General features: G+C 36.7%; 1 protein-coding gene and 1 pseudogene across 1 annotated transcript in view; both read left to right on the top strand.

Moving 5' to 3' along the window:
- The window catches only part of LOC138143702 (protein mono-ADP-ribosyltransferase PARP14-like), a 76,749-nt gene that overhangs the window by 38,195 nt on the left and 16,418 nt on the right, over positions 1-22,136 (top strand). The window contains exons 8-14 of the mRNA XM_069064927.1: positions 794-1,015; positions 3,165-3,243; positions 7,259-7,408; positions 12,442-12,504; positions 13,609-13,776; positions 19,867-20,073; positions 20,170-20,769. Coding sequence (XP_068921028.1) covers positions 794-1,015; positions 3,165-3,243; positions 7,259-7,408; positions 12,442-12,504; positions 13,609-13,776; positions 19,867-20,073; positions 20,170-20,769 — 1,489 coding nt within the window. The remainder of the gene's footprint in view (positions 1-793; positions 1,016-3,164; positions 3,244-7,258; positions 7,409-12,441; positions 12,505-13,608; positions 13,777-19,866; positions 20,074-20,169; positions 20,770-22,136) is intronic.
- On the top strand, positions 8,137-10,372 carry LOC138143686 (polyadenylate-binding protein-interacting protein 1 pseudogene; annotated as a pseudogene).

Genomic DNA, 22,136 nt, shown 5'->3' on the forward strand with positions numbered 1-22,136 from the left:
GCATTTTATAGTTTCCCAGGACCTTGGTACAGATTCGAACTTAATTCTGATAATTAGATTCACTTTGGTCCCACTCAGTTTCTTCTTTCACCAATGTGAAATCTCTTTCCATGCCTTCAGGACCAAAATTAATCAGATGGGCAGATGGAAAAGTAGCACATTGTGGCTTCCTTCAGCATCAGTGGTTTTCGTTTTTCTCTTTTTCCTGGTAATGTGAGACAGGCAGCACCATCCCTACCTCTCACTGTTACATAAGTTGAAGTAGTGATCTCAGAAGGTAGTGTGTGTAGGCTGTACCCTGCATCTAGGTAGGACACATTTCTAATGTTCAACTTATTTCTCTTGAAGGTTATGGTGTTTTCTCTTGTATTTTTGTTTTCTGATTAGACTCATTAAATTTGGGACTGTCAATTATATATTGTTTTTCAGACATTTTTTGCCAATTAAGCAATAATAGATGGGACTCACCAGTAAATCAGTCCTTTGAGGTACCTGCTCTGAACCATTCTTTTTTTCCTTCCTTTTCTCTTCGAATTCCTTCAGTTCTTCACAAAAGCAGTAAGCAAACAAGTTAGAGTTATTGCAAGTTGTATTTCTGTCTTGCTTTTATCACTAGCACATGTGTCTTATCACTTATCACATGTGTGATTCTCCATCACACACACCCCCTTAGAAACCAAATGACAGATGAATGTCCCTACAGCCATGGAACCACACCCATTTCTCCTTTTGCAGTATCCTCCATTTCTGATTCTAGCCTCTGATTTACATGAAAATATTTCCTGTTTTTCAGATCATGGAAGACATTATCACAGAATGTCTGGAAACTGCTGCCTCCTTTTCTTTAACATCAATCACTTTTCCAGCAATTGGAACAGGAAAACTGAGATTTCCAAAAACCACTTTTGCAAAATTAATCCTTTCCCAGGTGTTCAAATTCAGTAGTTCAAGACATTTGAACACTCTGAAAGAAGTGTGCTTTCTGTTGCATCCCAGGGATATTAAGAAGATTCGGGTAATAGTGGAATTTTCTTGGAATTAAATTGCCAAAATGGTTTAAAATCTATGCCTCTAGCAACATTAAAGCTTTATTTTCAACCTGTCAGTGTGCATGCTCTTTTTATCCTGAAGGGATGAAGGTTATATTTGAGAGATGATATTCACAAGGTATATAGATAAATACATATTTAAGAAATGTGTGTGAGTATGTATATATAAATATGTGGAGAGAGAGAGATTTATGAAAACACTACCTCATAACTGCTTTAAGATAGAAAGGCATTTTGAAACTGTGTTTATACATGCATATGTAATATATATGTGCATATATACATATACTATATACACACACCACACACATTATCAACATATATACATGTGTGTATAAATATGAGCGTACCCATATGTATGTACATAATGCAATATATATGCACACATGCATATGTGCATCCACTTTCAAAATACCATCTATCAAATACCCTTCCTTCAGAATAGAAAGAGAAATTGCATTCAGAATAACTATAGAATATGTAAAATATTTCATGTCTACCTACCAAGATACACAGAGGAACTATATTAATAGAATGTAAAACACTCTTTACAGAAATAGAGACAGGACTACGTAATTGGAAAAGTATTAATTATCCATGAGTTGGTTGGGCTAATATAATGAAAAAGAGAGTAGTCCTTAAATTAATTTGCTTGATTAATGCTATATCAAGCAGACTTTAAAACGATCTAGTTTATATTGCTTGAAAAAATAATAATAAAATTCATTTCAAAGAACATAATGAAAAAATGGAAGGATAGCAGCCTAGCAGCACCAGAATTTGAAACAGCTTAACAAAGCAGTAATCACCAAAACTGTTTGATGCTAGTTAACACATCAGAGAAGCTAAGTGGTGCAGCAGATAGAACACTGGACTTGGAATCAGGAAGATCTATGTTCATGAGTTCAAATATGGTCTCAGACACTACTTACCAGGTGTGTGACCCTGGGAAAGTCACTTAGCCCTGTTAAGTGTTAGTTCCTCATCTGTAAAAAATAACTGGAGAAGAAAATGGCAAACCACCCTAGTATCTTTGCCAAGAAAATCCTAAATGTAGTCACAAAGAGTTGCAAATGACTGAAACATCAACCACCAAAAAAAGGGAGAGGTTGAGCAGCAGAACAGATGACATAGGCACTATACAGAAACAGACAGATATAGTAGCCATATGTTCAACAAACCAACAAACAAAAAGGCGTTAACTTCTAGGATTAGGTTTCACTAATTGACAAAACCTGCTGAGTCTATTAAAAATAATCTGATAGAAATCAGGTTAAGACCTACATCTCAAACCATATACTAAGTTCTAAGCTGATAAATGTCAGATATAAAAGGTACATCATAAATAAATTAGAAGAACAATGAATAGAATACTGTTCACACCTATAGCTAGACAAAAAAGCTTGAAACCAAAGAGGAAAGAATGGATATATTTGTTTAAAATTAAAACGTCTTTCTGCTGTCAGAGGCAACATTAATTAAAAATAAAACAGGTAAGTAGGGGTGAAATCTTTGCAACAAGTGTATCTGATGAAGGTCTCATATCCAAGCTTTATAAGTAAGGTAGCCAAATATATAAAAACATGATGGTTAAATGGACAAAGAATTTGAACAGTCATTTCTGAAAGAATTTTCTGAAAGAAAGAAATTCAAACTAGCAACAACCATATAAAAATGTTCCTAATCTTTCTTGAAAATTTATTTATGATTGTTCAGTTATATGATCATAGATTTAGAGTTAGAAGGGACATAGAGGTCATCTAATACAACACCTCATTTTATAATTCAAGAATTTGACACCCAGCAATGTTAAGTGGATTGTCAAAGACCACACAGGAAGTAAGCCAAAAAGTCACAAATCTAGGACAGATCTTTTGACTTCTGATACAGCACCCTTTGGCATAAGATTCTGCCTCTGCTCCTTAGCTGCTACTATCCCTTAGGATTTTTATATGACCTTCTTTTAGGAATGGAATTTCTACTGGGTATATGTCATTGTAGTCACCAGTCATAGAAATAAGTACTTTTTTTCTTGCTACCTATGCCTCTCTAAAAAATATAATTAGTATTTATACCAAAAATTGTTATACTCAGTAGTTGCCTTTCTTTTTCCAGGCATTTGAAAGAGAATTCAGGAAATATACCTGTGGAAATGTTACCAGTGGCAGAGTTTCCAACACCAGTTATACACAAGGTTTAGTAAAGTTATTTTCTTTAAAATTTTTTACTAACAATTTACTGGTAGTCAAAATGCAGACAAATATAATGGTTTATAATAAATAGAGAAGTAATAGAGAAGATATATAACCTGTGTAATATTTCTAATCATATAAAATACTAGATATGTAGATTATGAATATATGGACAAAGATTTTTTTTCAGAATTTATTTATTTATTTTTAGTTTTCAGCAATCATTTCCACAAGATTTTGAGTTCCAAATTTTCTCCCCATCTCTCCCCTACCCCCACCCCAAGATGGCAAGCACACTGATCACACTTTCCCCCAGTCTGCCCTCTCATATATCCTCCCTTATCCCTCCCATGCCCTCCTTCCCCCTTACTTTCTTATAGGGCAATATGGATTTCAATACTCCATTGCCTGTATATCTTATTTCCTGGTTACAGGTAACAACTTTTTAACATACTTTTTTAAATTTGAGGTCCAGATTCTCTCCCCTCTCTCCTTCTCACCCACCCCCACTGGGAAGAAAACCAATTCAATATAGGGTCTATATGTGTAGTTATGCAAATCATTTCCATAGTAGTCATGTTGTGAAAGACTGCTTTCCTTCCATCCTATCCCACCCCCCCATTTATTCTATTTGACCTTGTTCCTTTTCAAAGTTTTTGCTTCTGACTACCCCCCCCACTCATCTGACCTTGCTTCTATCATCCCCTTCTCTTTTCCTCTTCCCCCAGATTTCCTGTAGGATAAGATACCTAATTGAGCATGTACATTATTCCATCCTTAAGCCAAATCCAATGAGAATAAGGTTAACTCATTCCTTTTAACCTCCCTACTCTTCCCCTCCATTGTAATAGCTTTCTCTTGCCTCTTTTTTCTGACATAATTTACCCTATTCTATTTCTCCCTATCTCCTTCTCTCAATATATTCCCCTCTCACCTCTTGATTTTATTTTTTTAGATATCATCCCTTCATACTCACCTCACCTTGTGGCCTCTATGTATATGTGTACACACATATACATATATAAATACACATATATATATATATATATACACATATATATGTATTCCCTTCAACAATCCTCATACTGAGAAAAATCTCATGATTTATAAATATTGTCTTTCCATGTAGGAATGTAAGCAGTTCAACTTTAATAAGTCCCTTATGATTTCTCCTTCCTGTTTACCTTTTCATGCTTCTCTTGATTCTTGTATTTGAAAGTCAAATTTTCTGTTCAGCTCTGGTCTTTCCATCAATAATGCTTGAAAGTTCTTTATTTCATTGAATATCTATTTATTTCCCTGTAGTATTGTACTCAGTTTTGTTGGGTAGGAGATTCTTGGTTTTCATCCTAGCTCTTTGACTCCCAGAACATCATCTTCTAAGCCCTTTGATCCCTTAATGTAAAAGCTGCTAGATCTTGTGTTATCCTGATTGTGTTTCCTCAATATTTGAATTGTTTCTTCCTGACTGCTTATATTTTCTTCTTGACTTCAGAACTCTGGAATTTGGCTATAATATTCCTAGGAGTTTTCTTTTTGGTATCTTTTTCAAGAGACAATTGGTGAATTCTTTCAATTTCTATTTTACCCTCTGGATCTAGAATATCAGGGCAGTTTTCTTTGATAATTTTGTGAAAGATTATGTCTAGGCTCTTTTTTTTTTTGATACTGGCTTTTGCATAGTCCAATAATTTTTATCTTATTTCTCCTGGATCTATTTTCCCAGTCAATAGTTTTTCCAATGAGATATTTCACATTGTCTTTTATTTTTTCATTTTTTGGATCTGTTTTATAATATCTTGATTTTTCAAAAAGTCATTAGCATTTATTTGCTCCAATCTAATTTTTAAGGAATTATTTTCTTCAGTGAGCTCTTGAAGTTCCTTTTCCATCTGGTCAATTCTGCTTTTTAAGGCATTCTTCTCCTCATTGGCTTTTTGGACCTCTTTTGCCATTTGAGTTAGTCTATTTTTTAAGGAGTTATTTTCTTCAGTATTGTTTGGGGTCTCCTTTAGCCAGATAAATCTTTTTTAATGATTTTATTGTAACACTCTCATTTCTTTTCCCAATTTTTCCTCTACTTCTCCTACCTGATTTTCAAAATCCTTCTTGAACTCCTCCATGGCCTGCAACCAATTCACATTATTCTTGGAGGCTTTTGCTGCAGGAGTTTTGACTTTGTTGTCTTCTTCTGGTTCTATGTTTTAATCCTCTTTGTCACCAAAAAAAAGATTCTATATTCTGATTTCTCTTCCTCTGTTTGTTCATCTTACCAGCCAATTACTTGACTTTTGAGCTCTTTGCCATGGCAGAACTTTACTTCCAGAGTGAAGAGTGTTGTGTACCAAATTTATGGGGTTTTGTGTAGCTGTTGTCAAAGCTTCTTCTAGGCACCTGCCTCAGAACTGTGAGGAGGACTGCCTATCCACAGCCTTGACAAGCTCTGCCATGCCAACACTCCTTAACCCAGGAACACCACCCAAAACCACAACCCAGATCAAAGCAGAGCAAAGCAATAGAATCTTACCTCAGTGCCAGCAGAGAGATTCCTGCAACTGCCCTCTGGTCAGTCACTTGGTATCTGCACCATCTGTGGGCCTGCAGCTCTGGAAATAACCACCATGGCAGCAGCAGCAGCCACTACCACCTCCACTGCCCCAGGGACAAAGACTAGACCATGCTCTTCTCTCACCCAGTTCCAATAGAGTTTCCCCACTTACCTGTTACTTTCTTCTTGACATTTATGACTTAAGAAATCTGGAAACTGTCACAGATGCCAGTGATTCAGTACCCTGAGGTCTGCTCCAGCCAGTCTGTGCTGCAGGTTTTTGCTGGCATGGCTCACACAGGACTGAAATCTGCTCCCAGCCTGGTGCAGTGGACACTTCCTGTTGTTTTGCCAGGCTGTCCTCAGGTGGAGATACATCTCACTCTGTGATTTTATTGCGTTATGTAGCTCTAAAGTTTGTTTAGAGTAATTTTTATAGGTAGTTCAGGTAATTGGGGATAAGCTCAAGTAAGTGCCAGCTTCTACTCTGCCATCTTGGCTCTGATGACAAAGCATTTTTAAATTATTGTGTGCCAAGCTCTATGCTAAATGCTAGTCATTTTTATCAGACATTAGTCAAACCAAGTTATCTGGTCTGAGGCCATTTTATTGGATGATATGGGATGAGACCAATATTTTTCTCAGACTGGTCAAATAACTTCCACATAGATTAACTTTGTTTCAACCAGCTAGATGTTTTCTAGCTCATCCAATTTGGTTATGCAATTAATGCTACATATGGCCCATGTACTATTTTGAAATGTCTTTCACCCAATAAAGTCGCTTTTTGTATCAGCAATGCCATATTCACAATGCCTATGGAGATTACAAATATGCTGATATAATTATCCATCACAAAATACATCATGCTTGCCATATGGGGGAATAAGCTGGAAATTTTATTAAGATACCAAAAGACTGAGTCCCAAAACCAGAAAGTAAAAGCCATCAGAGTAGTTATGACATTGGCACAGGTAGATAAAGTAGAAAGCACCCACATTTTCAAGCCTTTAAAACAGAACAGGCTACCTCAGGCAAAGGTCCTCCTCTCCCCACTCACAGCAACCACCCAGCGTCCGGGAAGCGCACTCCCAGCAGCTCCGGCCCCTGGCAGTCCTCAGCAGGAGTCCGTAGCAGAAATTCTGGCTAACTCAAAAAGGGCTTCACGCTGCCGCTGCCTCTGCCGCTGTCACCACCACTGCTAGCCACCGCAGGAACTCCAGCTTTTCTTCCGCTTCCTCTTGCTCCGCCCCTTCCTGCTACGTCAGCAAGTCCAATGGGGCATGGAAGATCTTTAAATCCCATAACCCTTACACTTTTATACCTAGATAATTGGAGGATTTGAAAAGTAAAGAAGAGAGACTACCTAAAAGGGAAAAGGGAAGAGTAGGAGAGAGGCATAAAACAAAACCTGACAGTAAAAGTCACAAAATCACATTTGATCCTTGAGTTCTTTTTTTTCTCGTTAGATCCCTTTGACACAATTTCCAGACCTAAATTGGGAGCATATGAAAGGAAGATTGGATCAATCACCTTCCAGGTTGCTTCTGGGGACATCACTAAGGAAGAGTCTGATGTTATTGTAAATTCAACAGACAAGACATTTGTCCTCAAACAAGGTATGTTGTTTTAATAATTTACACTAGTATAATGGTTAACATAATTATAATGTTGTGATGTATTATTAATTTCTTATAGTGATGTAGTGTAATGGGGGATGGGCACATATTAGTAGTATATATGACTGGGAACAAAGACCCAAACTCCTGAACGCGGTCCCTCTCAAATCAGAGCAACATATGTAGCTAGATATCCACAGTTCTGCATTTTCTTTGCTTCTCTCTGGTGAAATATAAGCTCCTTGAGGGCAGGAACTGTTTGTTTCTTCTTTTTCAAAAATAAATGTTTTATTATATCTTTTGCTTTTACATCATCTACATGTTCTATTATAGCCTTCCCTTCACCTTCTCTGAGAGAAACTTTCTATAATAAAGAAAAAAATTAAAGTAGAAAAGAAATTTAAGCAAAAGAAACTAATAATATTGAAAAACTCTGTCATTATATGCAGTGTTCCAAACCCATGGCCCCCCACCTCTGCAAAGACAGAGGGAGAAATGTCATCTCATACCTATTCCTTCAGGCCAGTGTTTCTCATTATAATTTTGCAGCATGCAATGTTGATTATTTTGGTGTATTGTTCTCGTTTCCATTTATACTTTTATTATCATTATGTATATTGTTTCCCTGGACTGCTTACTTCAATTTGTATAACTTTATGTCTTTACATGCTTCTCTGTATTTTTCATATTAAAAGTATCTTACAGCACAGTGATATTCTGTTGCATTCATGTACAACAGTTTGTTTAGCCATCCCCCAATCAATTGGCATCTACTTTGTTGCTGACTATCTACTAACAAAAAAGTGCTGCCAGAAATATTTTCATGAGTATACAACCTTTCTTTTGTCCCTGACTCCCTTGGGATATATGTCTAGCATAGGAATCATTGGGTTAAAGGATATAGAAATTTGAGTCAGTCAAGGTTTTTTTTTTTTTTTGCTTTTTTTTTGGAAGGCAATTGGGGTTAAGTAACTTGCCCAAGGTTACATGGCTAGTTTTTCTGTGTGGGTGTTAAGTATCTAAGGCCGGAACTGGACTCGGGTCCTCTTGACTCTGGGGCCGATGCTTTACTCACTAAGCCACCTAGCCGCCCCAGGGTTTTGTTTTTTTTTTAATACATTTCCTAACTACTCTCCAGAATGATTCCACCAAATGATAACTCCACCAATTATGCATCAGTGTGCCTATCTTTCTCTAGCTCTTCCAGCATGAATTATGCTCACTTTCCAGCACTGATTATTCCTGTCTTTTGTCATTTTTATCAATTTTGAAGGGTGAAAAGTAAACTTTGAACTGACATTTCGATTATTGTAAGGGTATTCATTCATATTTGAGTATTCTTTATTATGGTTGTTGACAACAAGTATTTTTTCTTTTGAAAACTGCCTGTTATTATCTTTTGGCCTCTTAGCTTTTTGAGGAAGCTATCTCTTCAAGTGCAGTAAAGGACTGTGATTATAAGAATAATAATAGCTAGTGTTTATATATATAAAGTTTAGCTGTGTTAAGTCAGTTGATTCTCACAACCACCCTGTGAGGTTGGTACTATTGTTATCACATTTTACAGACAAGGACACTGAGAAACAGAGAGGTTAAGTGACTTGTTCAGAGTTATACAGCTAGGCAGTGTCTGATGCAGGATTCTAGCTCATGTCTTCCTGCCTCCCAGTTCCCTTTTTTTAATCCACCCTAGCACTTAAGAACCTAAATTTTTTCTGGTAAATTTGATTTTTGTTTAGAGCTATTCCCGTGTTTCTGTTTTTCTTCTATAGTAAGTCTGTTTTGGAGGTTGGACAGACCTCCTACGGAATGTCCAAAAGCCAGGAGAGCTACACCTGGTTCACAGCATAAAATCTCCCCATGTACTTCATCAATAGCTTAACTCTAGGTGGTTTTAGCACCAAGGTTAAAGTTGAATTTGTCTGCAAATGACCCCAAATTTCTCCATGAGGTTCCACTTATAATCATGCAGATTTTTCCTATGAAGATGGTGTGATACTTATCCTACTCTTAGAGAATATGTACAGGAGTTTTTCAATCACCTTACAGAACTGCCAGGAAGTTTTGAAACTGAAATTTATCAATATACAGAGAACCTTGATAGCTGGGTCACTTCTGTTGATGCTTTAGAAGACCTCATGGGATTTATTTGCCAACAGGCCACAACTGTACCACACTTCTTTTACAATGGGGCATGACTGTGTAATTATTTGTCTTTATCATCTAATCTTTAGTCCACAAAGAGGAAGTTTCTGGCATTTACTGCTAAAAATATGTGGAACTGAGTATGGCAAAAAGATCAGGTTGCCAAAGGGGATGAGGCTACCAGAAAAGAATTTCATTCCTTTATAGTCTTCTTGGGTGAACTTTACCTTAACCTGGAGATTAAGGGAACCAAGGGGCAGGTTGCAAGAACAGATATTCTTCAGGTTACTCTTCAGAAATTACTGAATGTCCCTTCTTGTGATCCCATGGACAACAATTTCATCTGTGTCGTAAAACTACTGAAGTTGACAAGATGAGCTTTGGAAAAAAGGAAAGACAGATATGGAAGAAATTATTCAGAGGACTGAAAATATTGTCCTATATGCAAATTATGGCAGAGATGTGAAAGAGATAATTTTGAAGCTAGTACAACTCCAATCAAGTAACTGGGGTAGAGTTCATGACACCTCAACATATAGAGAAGCAACACCTGAGGATGATCCTAATTATTTTTTGAATGGACCAGCATTTTATACATCTGATGGCATTCCTTTTACTGCTGCTGATCCAAATTATCAAGAAAAATATTAGGAATTACTTGACAAAGAGAACTTTTCCCCCACATTATGAAGAAAATGGAATGGACTTATCAGGGACTGGAGATCCTTATTGGATGACATTATTGATGAAATGGACCCAGAAATAGAAGAAGCCTATGAAAACATGAGCTTAGAATCAGAGCATAAGAGAAAACATTAAAGTTAGATAAAATGATTTTCACTTTATAAGGCAATTTATGTATGGTGATTTACAGAACAGAAGAAAGCAATGAAACTCATCACATTTATATCAAATTAAAGTATGATGAGTTTATGTATTGTATGCAACTTTCATTTAAATTTTTTAATTTAAAACTCTGGAGGAAAAACTTAGGTGGGAAATAAATAGCTTAAAACTGAAAACGTAAAGCTTTGCTCAAGTAACAAATTTAATAGAAATTAGAATGAACAGAAATCAGTTATTCCATGAAATAACAAGTATTAGAATGTTTTTAATTTAAAAGAAAATATATGATGTCTGAGATAAAAAAAAGACAGATCTGGAAAACAAGGCAAAGAGAGAATTATTGACTTCCTGAAACATATAAGAGAAAAAAATCTATATTATATTTCAAGAAATCACAAAAAAGTTGCCCACTTCTATTGTAATCTTCAAAATAAAGATAAAGGGAGTCCATTGATCTCTTCCTGAAAGAGAAAAGTAGCAAGAATGCCATAGCCCAAATCTAGCCCATAATAGAAAAAATATAGCAAGCAAGCAACCAGAAAAAATCAATTTAAGTACCACGGGTATAACAGTCAGGATCACACGAGACCTGTAAGCATCTACTAAAAACCAAAGTGGAGAATGGTACATAGTATTCCAAAACACAAAAGATAAGCACTTACAACAAGAATAACTTATCCTGAAAATCCTATAGGAGGAAAAATAGGTATCTTTAATGCAACAAAAGACTTTCAGACATTTCTGATAAGAGGCCCAGAACTGAGTATGGACTTTGAAATACAAGCACCAGATTCAAGAAAAACTGAAAAACATAAATTAATTTGGGCTATTGGGAAAAGCTATATGATGATGGAGTGCTAATATTCTAATGATGGAGAAGAAACACGTGTCTCTTTGGGAACTTAACAGCTTTAAAGTGTGTGAAGGGAGTTCAGTAAGAAAAACAGAGACTTGGGGTGAGCTGTTGGTTCTATTCTGAGGGCTTTGAGAGGAGAAAAAGAAGGGAGGGTAAGAGGAATATACTAGTGTTGATAACAGGAAAAATGAAGTGGAACTTGCTATTCTATATAAATAAGGCACATGAGATGAAGGGAAAAAATAGACAAATATGAAGGAAGGAGTGGGAGTTTATGAGCATCAGATGAACCTCACATTTAGGATAGAGGAACAAAAGAGAGTTGAACACACATAGCCACAGTGTTTGAGATAGAAAAACATCAAATCTAATTGGGAAAGTGGAGAAGAACCTGGAAAGACTTACACAAACTGATGTAAAGTGGAGTAGAACCAGGAGAACATTGTACACAGTAACATCAATATTGTATGATGAATAATTGTGAATGACTTAGCTATCTCAGCAACAGAAAAATATTATACAATTCCAAATGACTTATGATGAAAAATGCTATCGACCTCCAGAGAAAGAACTAATGGGGTCTGAATGTAAAAAAAATGTAAAACATCTTTTCAATTTTTCTTCTTTTTCCCCCCTTTGTGTCTGTTTCTTCTTTCAATGACTACTGTGGAAAAGTTTTTCATGACTGCACATGTATAAACTATATCAAATTGTTTGCATTCTCAATGAGGAAGTGGGGAAGAAGGGAGGGAAGTGAATTTGGAGCTCAAAACTTTAAACAACAAACGTTAAAAATTGCTTTTAAATGTAGTTTGAAAAAACATTTTTTAAAGACTTCTAGTCAAAGCTATGATCAACCATGATTCCGCAGAATTGTTAATGAAGCATGTTACCTATGTACTGACTGATGCAGAATGAAACATACATTTTCAGACATGTCCAATGTGAAAATTTTTGTTTGACTTTGCATGTTTGTTATAAGTGTTTTGTTTTTCTTTTCTTTTGGGTGGGACTGGTGGAAGAGAGAGAAGGTAAGTTCTTATTAATTGAAAAAAAAAGGATTAAGGTAAAAATAAATAAATAGAATTAACACAGTGTAATAGATGATCTCTGCAGTACTTTCCAATTCTGACGTTATGTGATTCTTTAATTGATGTTTGTCTCTTATTATTATTCTCTTACCTAGGGGTTTCCAAAGCCATTTTAGAAGCGGCTGGACCAGCTGTGGAATCAGAGTGTGCTACATTAGGTACAGTATAAATGCTTCTGTTTTAGCCATAAAATATTGTAAGTGAAATAACTGGTAGTGAGGAGGGGATGTGGGATATCATGGAAACAAGTCAGAAACCCTTTAAGAACTGGTGTTCCATGGGAGAGGGGCCCTGAAGGTGAAATTTTAATAATTTTCCTTCAAAACTTGAGCTAACCCTATACAAGACTATAGTAGACAACAATCACACCTGGTATGATTTGAAGCACCCACAAGGCTCTCTCTGTCTCCCATCTTCCATACCAGCCTATCACAGTATCTAAACTTTCACCATTAGAGGCTCTTCTTGGGGTTTAATATATTTTCTCTATAGAATGTTACCTGGAAAGGCATCAGACATTACAATATTCTCAGAGACTAAAGTAATATAAATATTTAAAGTCAATATGAAGAGGCAAGAAAAATCTTGTCAATTCCAATTGTCCTTGTTGGTACCGTAATATCAAAATTAAATGACACAGTCTTCTTTTCTGTTAACAAATCAAGAAACAACTGGTCTGGGGGTAATGTACATATAAGGCAATATGTTTGGGTGTTTGTGGGGAAACATAGCATAAAAAGTCCAAACTAATATAAGTGTGAAATCCTGCCACAAATGATCCTAGGAGATATGTGTAACAGCCAGATTACTCATAACTCTGCCACAGCCCTCCACAGGTAGCTTCCCATGCTTTAGATTTTGTCTCTTCAACTTTGAGAAGAGAAGACTTAGGAGCAGATTGTAGCATGGTCATTGTCTTCAGATATTTGAAGTCTTACATGGAAGAGGGATGTGACGGAAAGGAAAGGAAAGGGAAGGGAAGGTTACCCTTCCATCACTAGAGATGTTTAAGAAAAGGGTGGATAATTTTGTCAGTGATGCTTTGGAAGGTGTTTATACATGGCACAGAATTGTAATATATGAGCCCAAGGTGTCTTTCATCTTTGAGATTCAGTAAGAATTTTAGGTAATCAAAGGAGCTATGCAAACCAGGACTGTTGTTTCCACGTCCTCTTTACCTAAATAAAGTGTCCTATATTCTCAATTATCCAAAAGTTTCAGGTTAGCTAATATTTCTTGCCTTTCTCTCTCCTATTCTCCAGCTGTGAATCATCACAGAAATTTTATAGTAACGCAGGGTGGAAATCTAAAGTGCAAGAAAATAATACACGTTGTTGGGGAAAATGATGTCAAACAAACCATCTCTGAAGTCCTACATGAATGTGAACAGAAGAAATACGTGTCCATTTCCCTCCCAGCCATTGGAACAGGTTTGTAGGCTCCTATCAAAATTAGTTTTTTTTTTAAATACTAAGTACCTCCTAGACCACATATCCACAAGTAAAGATAATCATTACGTTTTAATCTATATGAGAGTGATGGCAGTTGTGCTAAAATGTTTTAGTTCTTTGCAATGCTTTCTCACTCTAGATACCATGGTGCTTGAGGGCACTGTTGAGTTTTGCACAAGAAAAAGGGAGAAAGATAAACTGATAAAGAGTAAGACTAAATGACAGAAGATGGAAGTAAGGAATAGAGACAGAAAAAGTGGAAAGAAAATAAATTGATCCATTTCTCAGTCTCTTTCACTGGCTCTTCTTTTGTCTCTTTTCATTGTCTGTCTTTTCTCCAGTTTAACTTCTTGACTTCCTTCTCTTCCCTCTTTCTCACTCACACATTTACCCTTTAGGAGAATTCACTCGTTCATTCTCACTTTCAGCTTCTACCTCCATGCAGGTGACTTCTCAATCAACAAGCTCCAACCCCGTGAACACTTTCACCCCCTAGTCTAATCTCTCCTTTATCTATCAGACAATTCCATTTGGTGCCAAGAACTTTTTAAAACTAAAACTTTTTAGGTCAAATACTGAATTTATCATTGAATCATAGACCTTTTATAGTCAGAAGAGATTATGTAATTCTAAGCTAATTTCCTGGTTTTCAGTTCAGAACTAAAGAAGATAAGCCACTTTCCTGAGATCAATTAATAATAATAAGATTCAACTCTTCTTTTCAATTACCACCATGGCCATCACCCCGATCCCTCATCATATCACACATGGATTACTTCAGTAGTCTTTTACATGACCTTCTTTTCTTCCTTCACTTTTTCCTATGTATAGCCCTAACATAATCTTTATTCTTTTGAAAAAAATGTTGGTAGCAAAGATAATAATGATTTTGCATTTAATCTTTCTTTTTAATTGAGAGGTATTTTTTTTTCTACACAATGAACACCTTCCAATATACACACCAACAATCCCCCAACAGAGTACATTCCTAGAAAAAGGGATTATCAATTGTTACCAGGAAGTAAGGGTTTGACAGTAGGGTACTAACATAGACTTTATAATTGAACAGAGTTTGATGGGCTCTCCTTGTTCACTCTATTTACATTTTAAATGGCACAGTGTATCTTATTCTTCAGGCTCAGCTTGCTTTCCTCTGTCTCATTTCATACAAGTCTTTCTCTCTGGTAATAATAAATCAACTGCTTGTTGGAAGGCCAAGTATTTGGGAGTTGACTTGTTTATAAAAATCTATTATTTTTATACATTTATTTTTTCTTTATATTTATTTATATGTCTTATAGGATAAAGTTGGTGAGTGAAACAGTTAAGCTTTCCACCATCCTCTACTTTCAAATCCCTTGCTTCCATGTCTGGTAATACTTGTGCCTTGCCATGAATTGAACCACTACCATCATCTGCCTCCTTCTTTCCTCCTTACTTGCTTTTGAACCGCTGAAGCTATCACACAATTGTGCTCACCAGGTCTGCTACAAATTTATGGTATTCAAACTCAATGGGGACTTCCTTGGAGGAAGGTTGTCTTTTTATTCCTCCTTAAAATATTCTCTTTTCCCCTCATCACAGCAGTTATTTAGATCTTCTCTCTGCTCATTAAGTCTCTCATTGTACCCTTTTCCTCTGTCTCTGAGCTAAGGATCTTCCTTCCTACTTTTCAGAGAGAATCAAGGCCAATTGTAAAGAATTCCCTCTTTTACTCTGCTCTTCCTCTAACAAATTCCTGACTTCATCTCCCACTGTTTCCTCTTTTGCTCCAGTCTGATAAAGAGAGGACCTTCATTCCTCAAATAATAAATGACCAGAGGAAAGAAGACACCCCACAAGTCTCTTTCCACTTAGCTGTCAAAGATATTAAAGTCCTTCATAACCTGCTCCTCCTTATCTTTCCAGTCTTCTTGCACCTCAAACCCCACCATGAACTCTGTGTTCCAATGACATTGGTCTTCTACCTGTTAATTGAACTAGACAAGTCACCTTCAGACCAGGCATTTTAACTGTCTCCCATGCCTGGAATGCTGTCCCTCCTCATTTCTACTGCCTGGCTTCCCAGGCCAAAATCTCATCTTCTAAAAAGAAGCCTTTCCTAATCCCTCTTAATTCTTAGTTACTTATGCCTAGTATTATTTCCTATTTATTCTGTATATTGTTTACTTATATATGGTTGTTTGCATGTTGTCTCCCCCATTAGATTGTGTGCTCTTTAAGAATGGGGACTATCTTTGATTCTTTTCATTTCTTTCTGTCTCTCTCTCTCTCTCTCTGTCTCTGTCTCTCTGTCTCTCTCTGTCTGTCTGTCTCTCTCTCATTCTGGGAAGCAATTGGGGTTAAGTGACTTGCCCAGGGTCACACTTACTGTACCACCCAGTTACCCCTTTGCCTCTTTTCATATACCCAGTACTTACCACAATGCCTGGAACAGAGTAGGTGCTTAATAGTGCTTATTGTCTAACTTCCTCCTTTTTGTTTTGCTCCCATGTCACACTGTTCCCTTGTATTGAAATTCTAGTCTGTTCAAACCAGATACATGTGAAATGTTGTATAGCCATGCCTCCCTTACAGTGTACTATGGATTTTGTAAAACTCAAATGTAGAACTCTACATTTACCTTATTGATCATATCTCTATAGCATCTCTGATATTTGTTCCCTTCTCTTACCTCATAGTAAATCATAGTAATCACCCAACATCACCCATAGTCTTCTACTGTCACACTAGTTTTCAAATTAGTCTTCAACATCCAGCCTCTCTTCTATTCAATCCATCATCCACACAGCTGACCAACTGATATTTCTAAATATCATGAATTATGATTATATTGATACAACCATTTTGCTTCCCCCACTCAAAAAACCTCAGTTTTTTAGAGTTAACCCTGTGAACTCTAGGATAAAATACAAATACCCCCATTAGGCATTTAAAGGCTTTTACATTTCAGTTTCAGTCTGTCTTTATAGAATGATTTGATCTTCATACATTCCATGTTAATATAACCTACTTGCTGGTTCCCACACATAATCTCTCCTCCATGCCCTTTTACAGGCTCTTGTTATGTCTAGATGCCTCTGTCCTCTTCCCTCACTTTTGCCCTTTAGTATCTATAGTTTCTATTAAGTCTCAGTTCAAGTGATATAGTCTACCCAAGACCTTTCCTTGTCCCTCTTGGCTTTAGTACTCTCCTTCCAGATCAGTTATAGCTAGGTGTCACAAGATATAGACCTCTGGGCTTGAAGTCATGAAGACTTAGGTTCAAATCCCACCTTGGTCTTTGCCTGCCTAAGTATCCTCATCTATAAAATGAAGGAAGTAGCACCTACTTCCCAGAGCCATGGAGAGGCTAAAATTAAATAATATGTGCAAAGCACATTATAAATCTCAGAGTGTTACATAAATGCTACTACTATTATTATTTGTTTTGTGTATATTTTATATTTATATATCTACATGTTTGACATTTTCCTAAGTAGCACAGAAACTCCTTGAAGACAAATAGTGTTTTATTTTGGAATTCATATCCCCAGTACCTGGCCCATAAAAAAATGCTTGTCAGACTTTTGGGTATGTAGTTCCCAAAGAACCTTACACAACCGAGTAGCCAAAATTTCAATTCTTATCTTTACAGTAAAGTAATTCAATGAAATTTTATGTTCCTTCATTCAAAATCAAGCCAGAGGTTCAACACATTGGACATTTTATATTCTTTACATACTTTCTAAATGACTTTCAGAGTTCACAGGGTGGAAGTGCATGTGTGACTCCAAGATGGCAGAGTAAAAGCAGGGACTTGCTTGAGCTCTCCCCCAAACCCCTCCAAATACCTATAAAAATGACTCTAAACAAATTCTAGAGCAGTATAACCCAGAAAATTATAGAGTGAAAAAGTTTCCAGCCCAAGAAAACCTGGAAAGGTCTGTTGCACAGGCTGGGAGAGGAGGGCAGACCAACATTGGCCATGTTAGCACAGTTAGGGTCCTAGCAAACTTAAAGAAGGCTTCAGGGAACTGAATCACTGACAGGTGTAGTGGTTTTCAGACTTCTCAATCCACAAATGCCAAGGACAACTTAGAGGGTCAGTAGGAAAAGTCTCTGTCAGACCCAGGTGAGATAGGAGCAGAGTCTGGCCCCAGCTCTGGGGCAGCAGAGGTAGAGGTTGCTATAGCAACTGCTTCTGGAGTTCTCAGCCCAAAGATGGTGGGGGGAGTGAGCAGATGATCAGAGGGGGATTGTAGGGATCTCTTTGATGGCACTGAGGGAGGATTCTCTTGCTTTGCCCCTGATTAGATCTGGGTTACAGACCTGGGTGGCAGTCCTGGGGCAAGGAGTAATACTTGCATAATGGAGCTTGTGGTGACAGTGAAGAGGGAATCCTCCTCATAATGCCAAGGCAGAAAAGAGTGCTTGTGGCCACAAACCAGAGCACAGGCCACCTCTCCCTTGATCATACCACCTTGGAAGAACTAAAAATTTACAAGTGCTTTGAAATATCTCTGAAAAGAGCTACACAAAACCTCTGAAACTTGGAACAGTACCTCCTCCCTACTGGAAGCAGAGCCCTACCTTAACAAAGTACTAAAAACTCAAGTAATTGACTGGGAAAAAGAGCAAACAACAGGAAAAAACAGACTATAGAATCTTACTTTGTTGACAAGGAAAATCAAAACATACAGCCAGAAGAAGACAACAAAGTCAAAATTCTGATCCAAAGCCTCCAAGAAAAGTATAATTTGGTCAAAGACCATGGCAGAGCTCAAAAAGGATTTTGAAAATCAAGTAAGAAAGAAAGATTAGGAGTAGAATAAGTTTTGGGAAGTATATGTCTATATATGTATGGATATATGTACATGGGTACATATATATCTATAACTACAGAGAAACATATGCAAACTTTATTGTAGTCTTCAGGGCTGGGGGTGGGGGAAGGGGAAAAAAGAACAAAGCAAAAAAGTGCACAGGAAAGAGCAAAAGAAAATTCACAAGGAAGCAAAAAAAAAAGATGGACAATTCTCAACACAACATGTATTATTTATCACACAGGCTTTCTCAAACTGAAAATTTATTGTTACATATCTTGAATCCTCTCGTGTTCTGCTATGCATATGACAGGCTGTTTTTTCTTTCTTACTTTGTATTTAAGTTTATGATATGTCTTTGTTTCTTTTCTCTACTCCATATTTGTGTTCTGATCTTTGAGTCTAAAATAAATTTTTTTAAATGAAAGAAAAAAAGAAAATCAAAGAAGAGCAATAAAGAAAAAAAATGAGAAAAGAAATGAGAGTGATGCAAGGAAATTACGAAAAATGAGTTAAGAGCTTGATAAAGGAGACCCAAAAAATGCTGAAGAAAATAACATCATAAAAAATGGATTAACCCAAATGGGAAAAGAAGTCCAAAAATCAATGAGAGAAGAATGTCTTAAAAAGCAAAATTGCCAAAATGGAAAAGGAGGTCCAAAAGCTCAATGAAGATAATAATTCACTAAACATTACAATGTACAAATCAAAGCTAATGACTTTATGAGAAATCAAGAAATTGTAAAACAATACCAAAAGAATGAAAAAAACAAAATAGAAAGTAAAATATCTCATTGGAAAAATATGACCTGGAAAATAGACCCAGGAGAGATAATTTAAAAATTATTTAACTACCAGAGTTCATACGGTTAAGACAGTATATAGGCTACCAAAAAAAACTACTTATCTAAAAGGGGGTGGGGCATGAAATGAGTATCTGAATGCAGTGAACAGCCAAGTTCAGCCTTTGGATGATTCAGATTCCTAGAGCCATTGTCAATTGAACTGTAGGCTTCCTGAGGGCAGGAATTGAAGTTTCCTGCAGGACCTGGAAGAGAGGGAACTTAGTCCACAATGTTTGAGATACTGATAGTGAATCCAACAGTGGCTATCAATTTGTGGGAAGGAACAGCTATCCATTAAGAATCAAACCTACCAACTTTTAAATAGTAGTTTGAGGCAGGGAGAGACTAAGGAAAAAGGAGAGGTGTTAATTTTTGTTGCTTTTTTCTTATTATTTTTTTTGTTTCTTTTGTTCTTTTAGGACAGACCAAACAAGACCCTACTGAAGTTGCAGAATCTATAATGGATGCCATTGAAGATTTTGCACAGAAAGGGTCTGGCCAATCGGTGAAAAAAGTGAAAGTGGTCATCTGCCTGCCACAGCTACTGGAAGTGTTTCATGATACTATGAAAAAAAGAGTAAGATCTAAGCCACCAACCTCAACCTCTGTATTCTCAAAGATAAAAAGTAAGTTGTACATTTTCTTTAAAGTTCATGTGCCTATAATTTACCTTGAAAATATTTATGGGTAGCTTCTCATGATATTATCACTTATTTTTAAAGCATTTTTCAGTCCTGCAAGCCAGCCTCCCCCAAAACAAGATACTTTGGTTTTGGAAAAAATTAAAAAATCAGCAACTTTCCAGGTGTGTGGTGAAAGCAAGGAGGATGTCGAAAGCACTATCTCTTGGATACAAGATTTTATTTTAAAGGAGCACAGAAGTTGTACTTTCTCTGATGAATCCATCAAAAGCTTTGGTGAAAAAGAATACAATGAACTGAATGAACTACAAAAAAGATTGAATATCACCATTGATATAAAATGTGGAGGGTCTCAAATTGAGGTCACAGGAACTCCCCGAGATGTGTTGGAGGCTTCCCAGGCAATTCAAGGCATGATGAAGAGAACACAATTACGCATGGATGAGGAGGCTAAAGCTGAGGAGCTCAGCAGAACCACCACGTGGCAGTATAATGACGACGGTCGTTTCAAGCCTTTTGACAAAATGACTAATCTGCATTTAGAGAATGCAAAGAGAGGAAAGAAAAATAACATTGATGTTAAAATTAAGAATGAAAACTACACAGTGGACTTTAACACTAGTCTTGCTACAAATGGAAAGGGACACAGCTTGCCTGTTCGTTGGGTCAAAAAACTTGAAGGTAGGTTCAGCTTTGCTTTGTTTCTTTTAACATTCTCTTTCTGCCCCTTTCCTCCCCTCTTTCTCTCAACTCTCCCTCTCTGTCATTTAGCTAGTAAACAGTTATCAACTGTCTACTGTGTGTCCAGGTATTGTGCTAAGTCTCTTCTGGTACAAAGAAAGATAAAAAGACAGTTCCTATTCTCAAAGAGCTAAAAAAAAAAAAAAAACAACTAATGGAGTGACAACATGAAAATAAGTTAAAATGCTAAAATGGATAAACTGGAGATAATCAGCAGAGAGAAGGCACTAGAACTAAGGGGAATCAATAAAGACTTCCTAAGAAAGGTGGAATTTTAGCTGGAACTTGGAGGAAGCCGGGGAAGTTGGTAGGCAGAGATGAGAAGGAAGAGAAATCCAAGTATGGGGGACACACAGCATAAATGCCCTGAGTCTGTACTTTCTTTCCCTGTCTTTCTGTCTTTCCCAACTCTCCCTTTCTCTCTCAGAACCAACAGAGCATTTCTCCTGGCTCTACTGCAATTTTGGGCACTTGAGCAGAGGGATCCAACAAGTGATGCCCACAACATTGCCAAGTTCCCAGTACTAGATTAAAATGCAATTGAGAAATATTTAGCAAAATAAGCAAAAATAGACAAAACAGATAATTTTATTATGTGGTTTTCTAAATCATACATGGCCTGCAGGGATTTTTATGTATACTTTAGTGGCCCCAATTTCTATTGAAGTTTGACAGCACTGATTTAAACTAAAACAAAACCCCTCAATCCTTCCCCTCCAACTTGTCATCTATTTTCAATTCATTTCTTTTAGTTAAAACTTTGAACCTTAATAAAATACAGACACCCTTAAGAGGAATAAAATTGTAATCTTTTTCAGATATTTACACCTTAGCAAACTGCTGAATAAAATCCCTCCCCTCAAAAATTTTTAAATTAACTTTCCAGTTTGTAAGCCAGTCTCTGCTAAGTTCTCCTTAATTGAATGAATATTGTTGATAACTACAGAGACTGAATTCTTCTGGAGGAACCTATAAAGATCAAGTTTTTGGACCTGGCAACCAAAATACAGAGCAGAACACAGGTAGAAACATGGCTGAGTTCATCAGATGTTTTTTTCCCCCAAAAGTCAAGTTTCGATAGAGACCCAGGAAGAGAAAGGAGCATGAGTGTACTGCAGGCTTGCTAGATATGGAGGTGGTGGGAGAATGAGGCTCTACAAGGGGAGTGTGACACAGTAGGAGATAATGTAATACCCTCAAAAGAGGACAAGGTCTGGAGTCAGACAAGTTGGGTTCACATCCTGCTACTGCTTATTACCTATGTGAACATGGGTCAGTCACTTACCTTCCCTTGGCTTCAGTTTACT

This window comes from Petaurus breviceps, unplaced genomic scaffold, assembly GCF_028583685.1.
Source record: "Petaurus breviceps papuanus isolate PSGF00001 unplaced genomic scaffold, PetGlider_PUasm1.0 90654, whole genome shotgun sequence".
In the NCBI taxonomy this organism is placed as follows: Eukaryota; Metazoa; Chordata; class Mammalia; order Diprotodontia; family Petauridae; genus Petaurus; species Petaurus breviceps.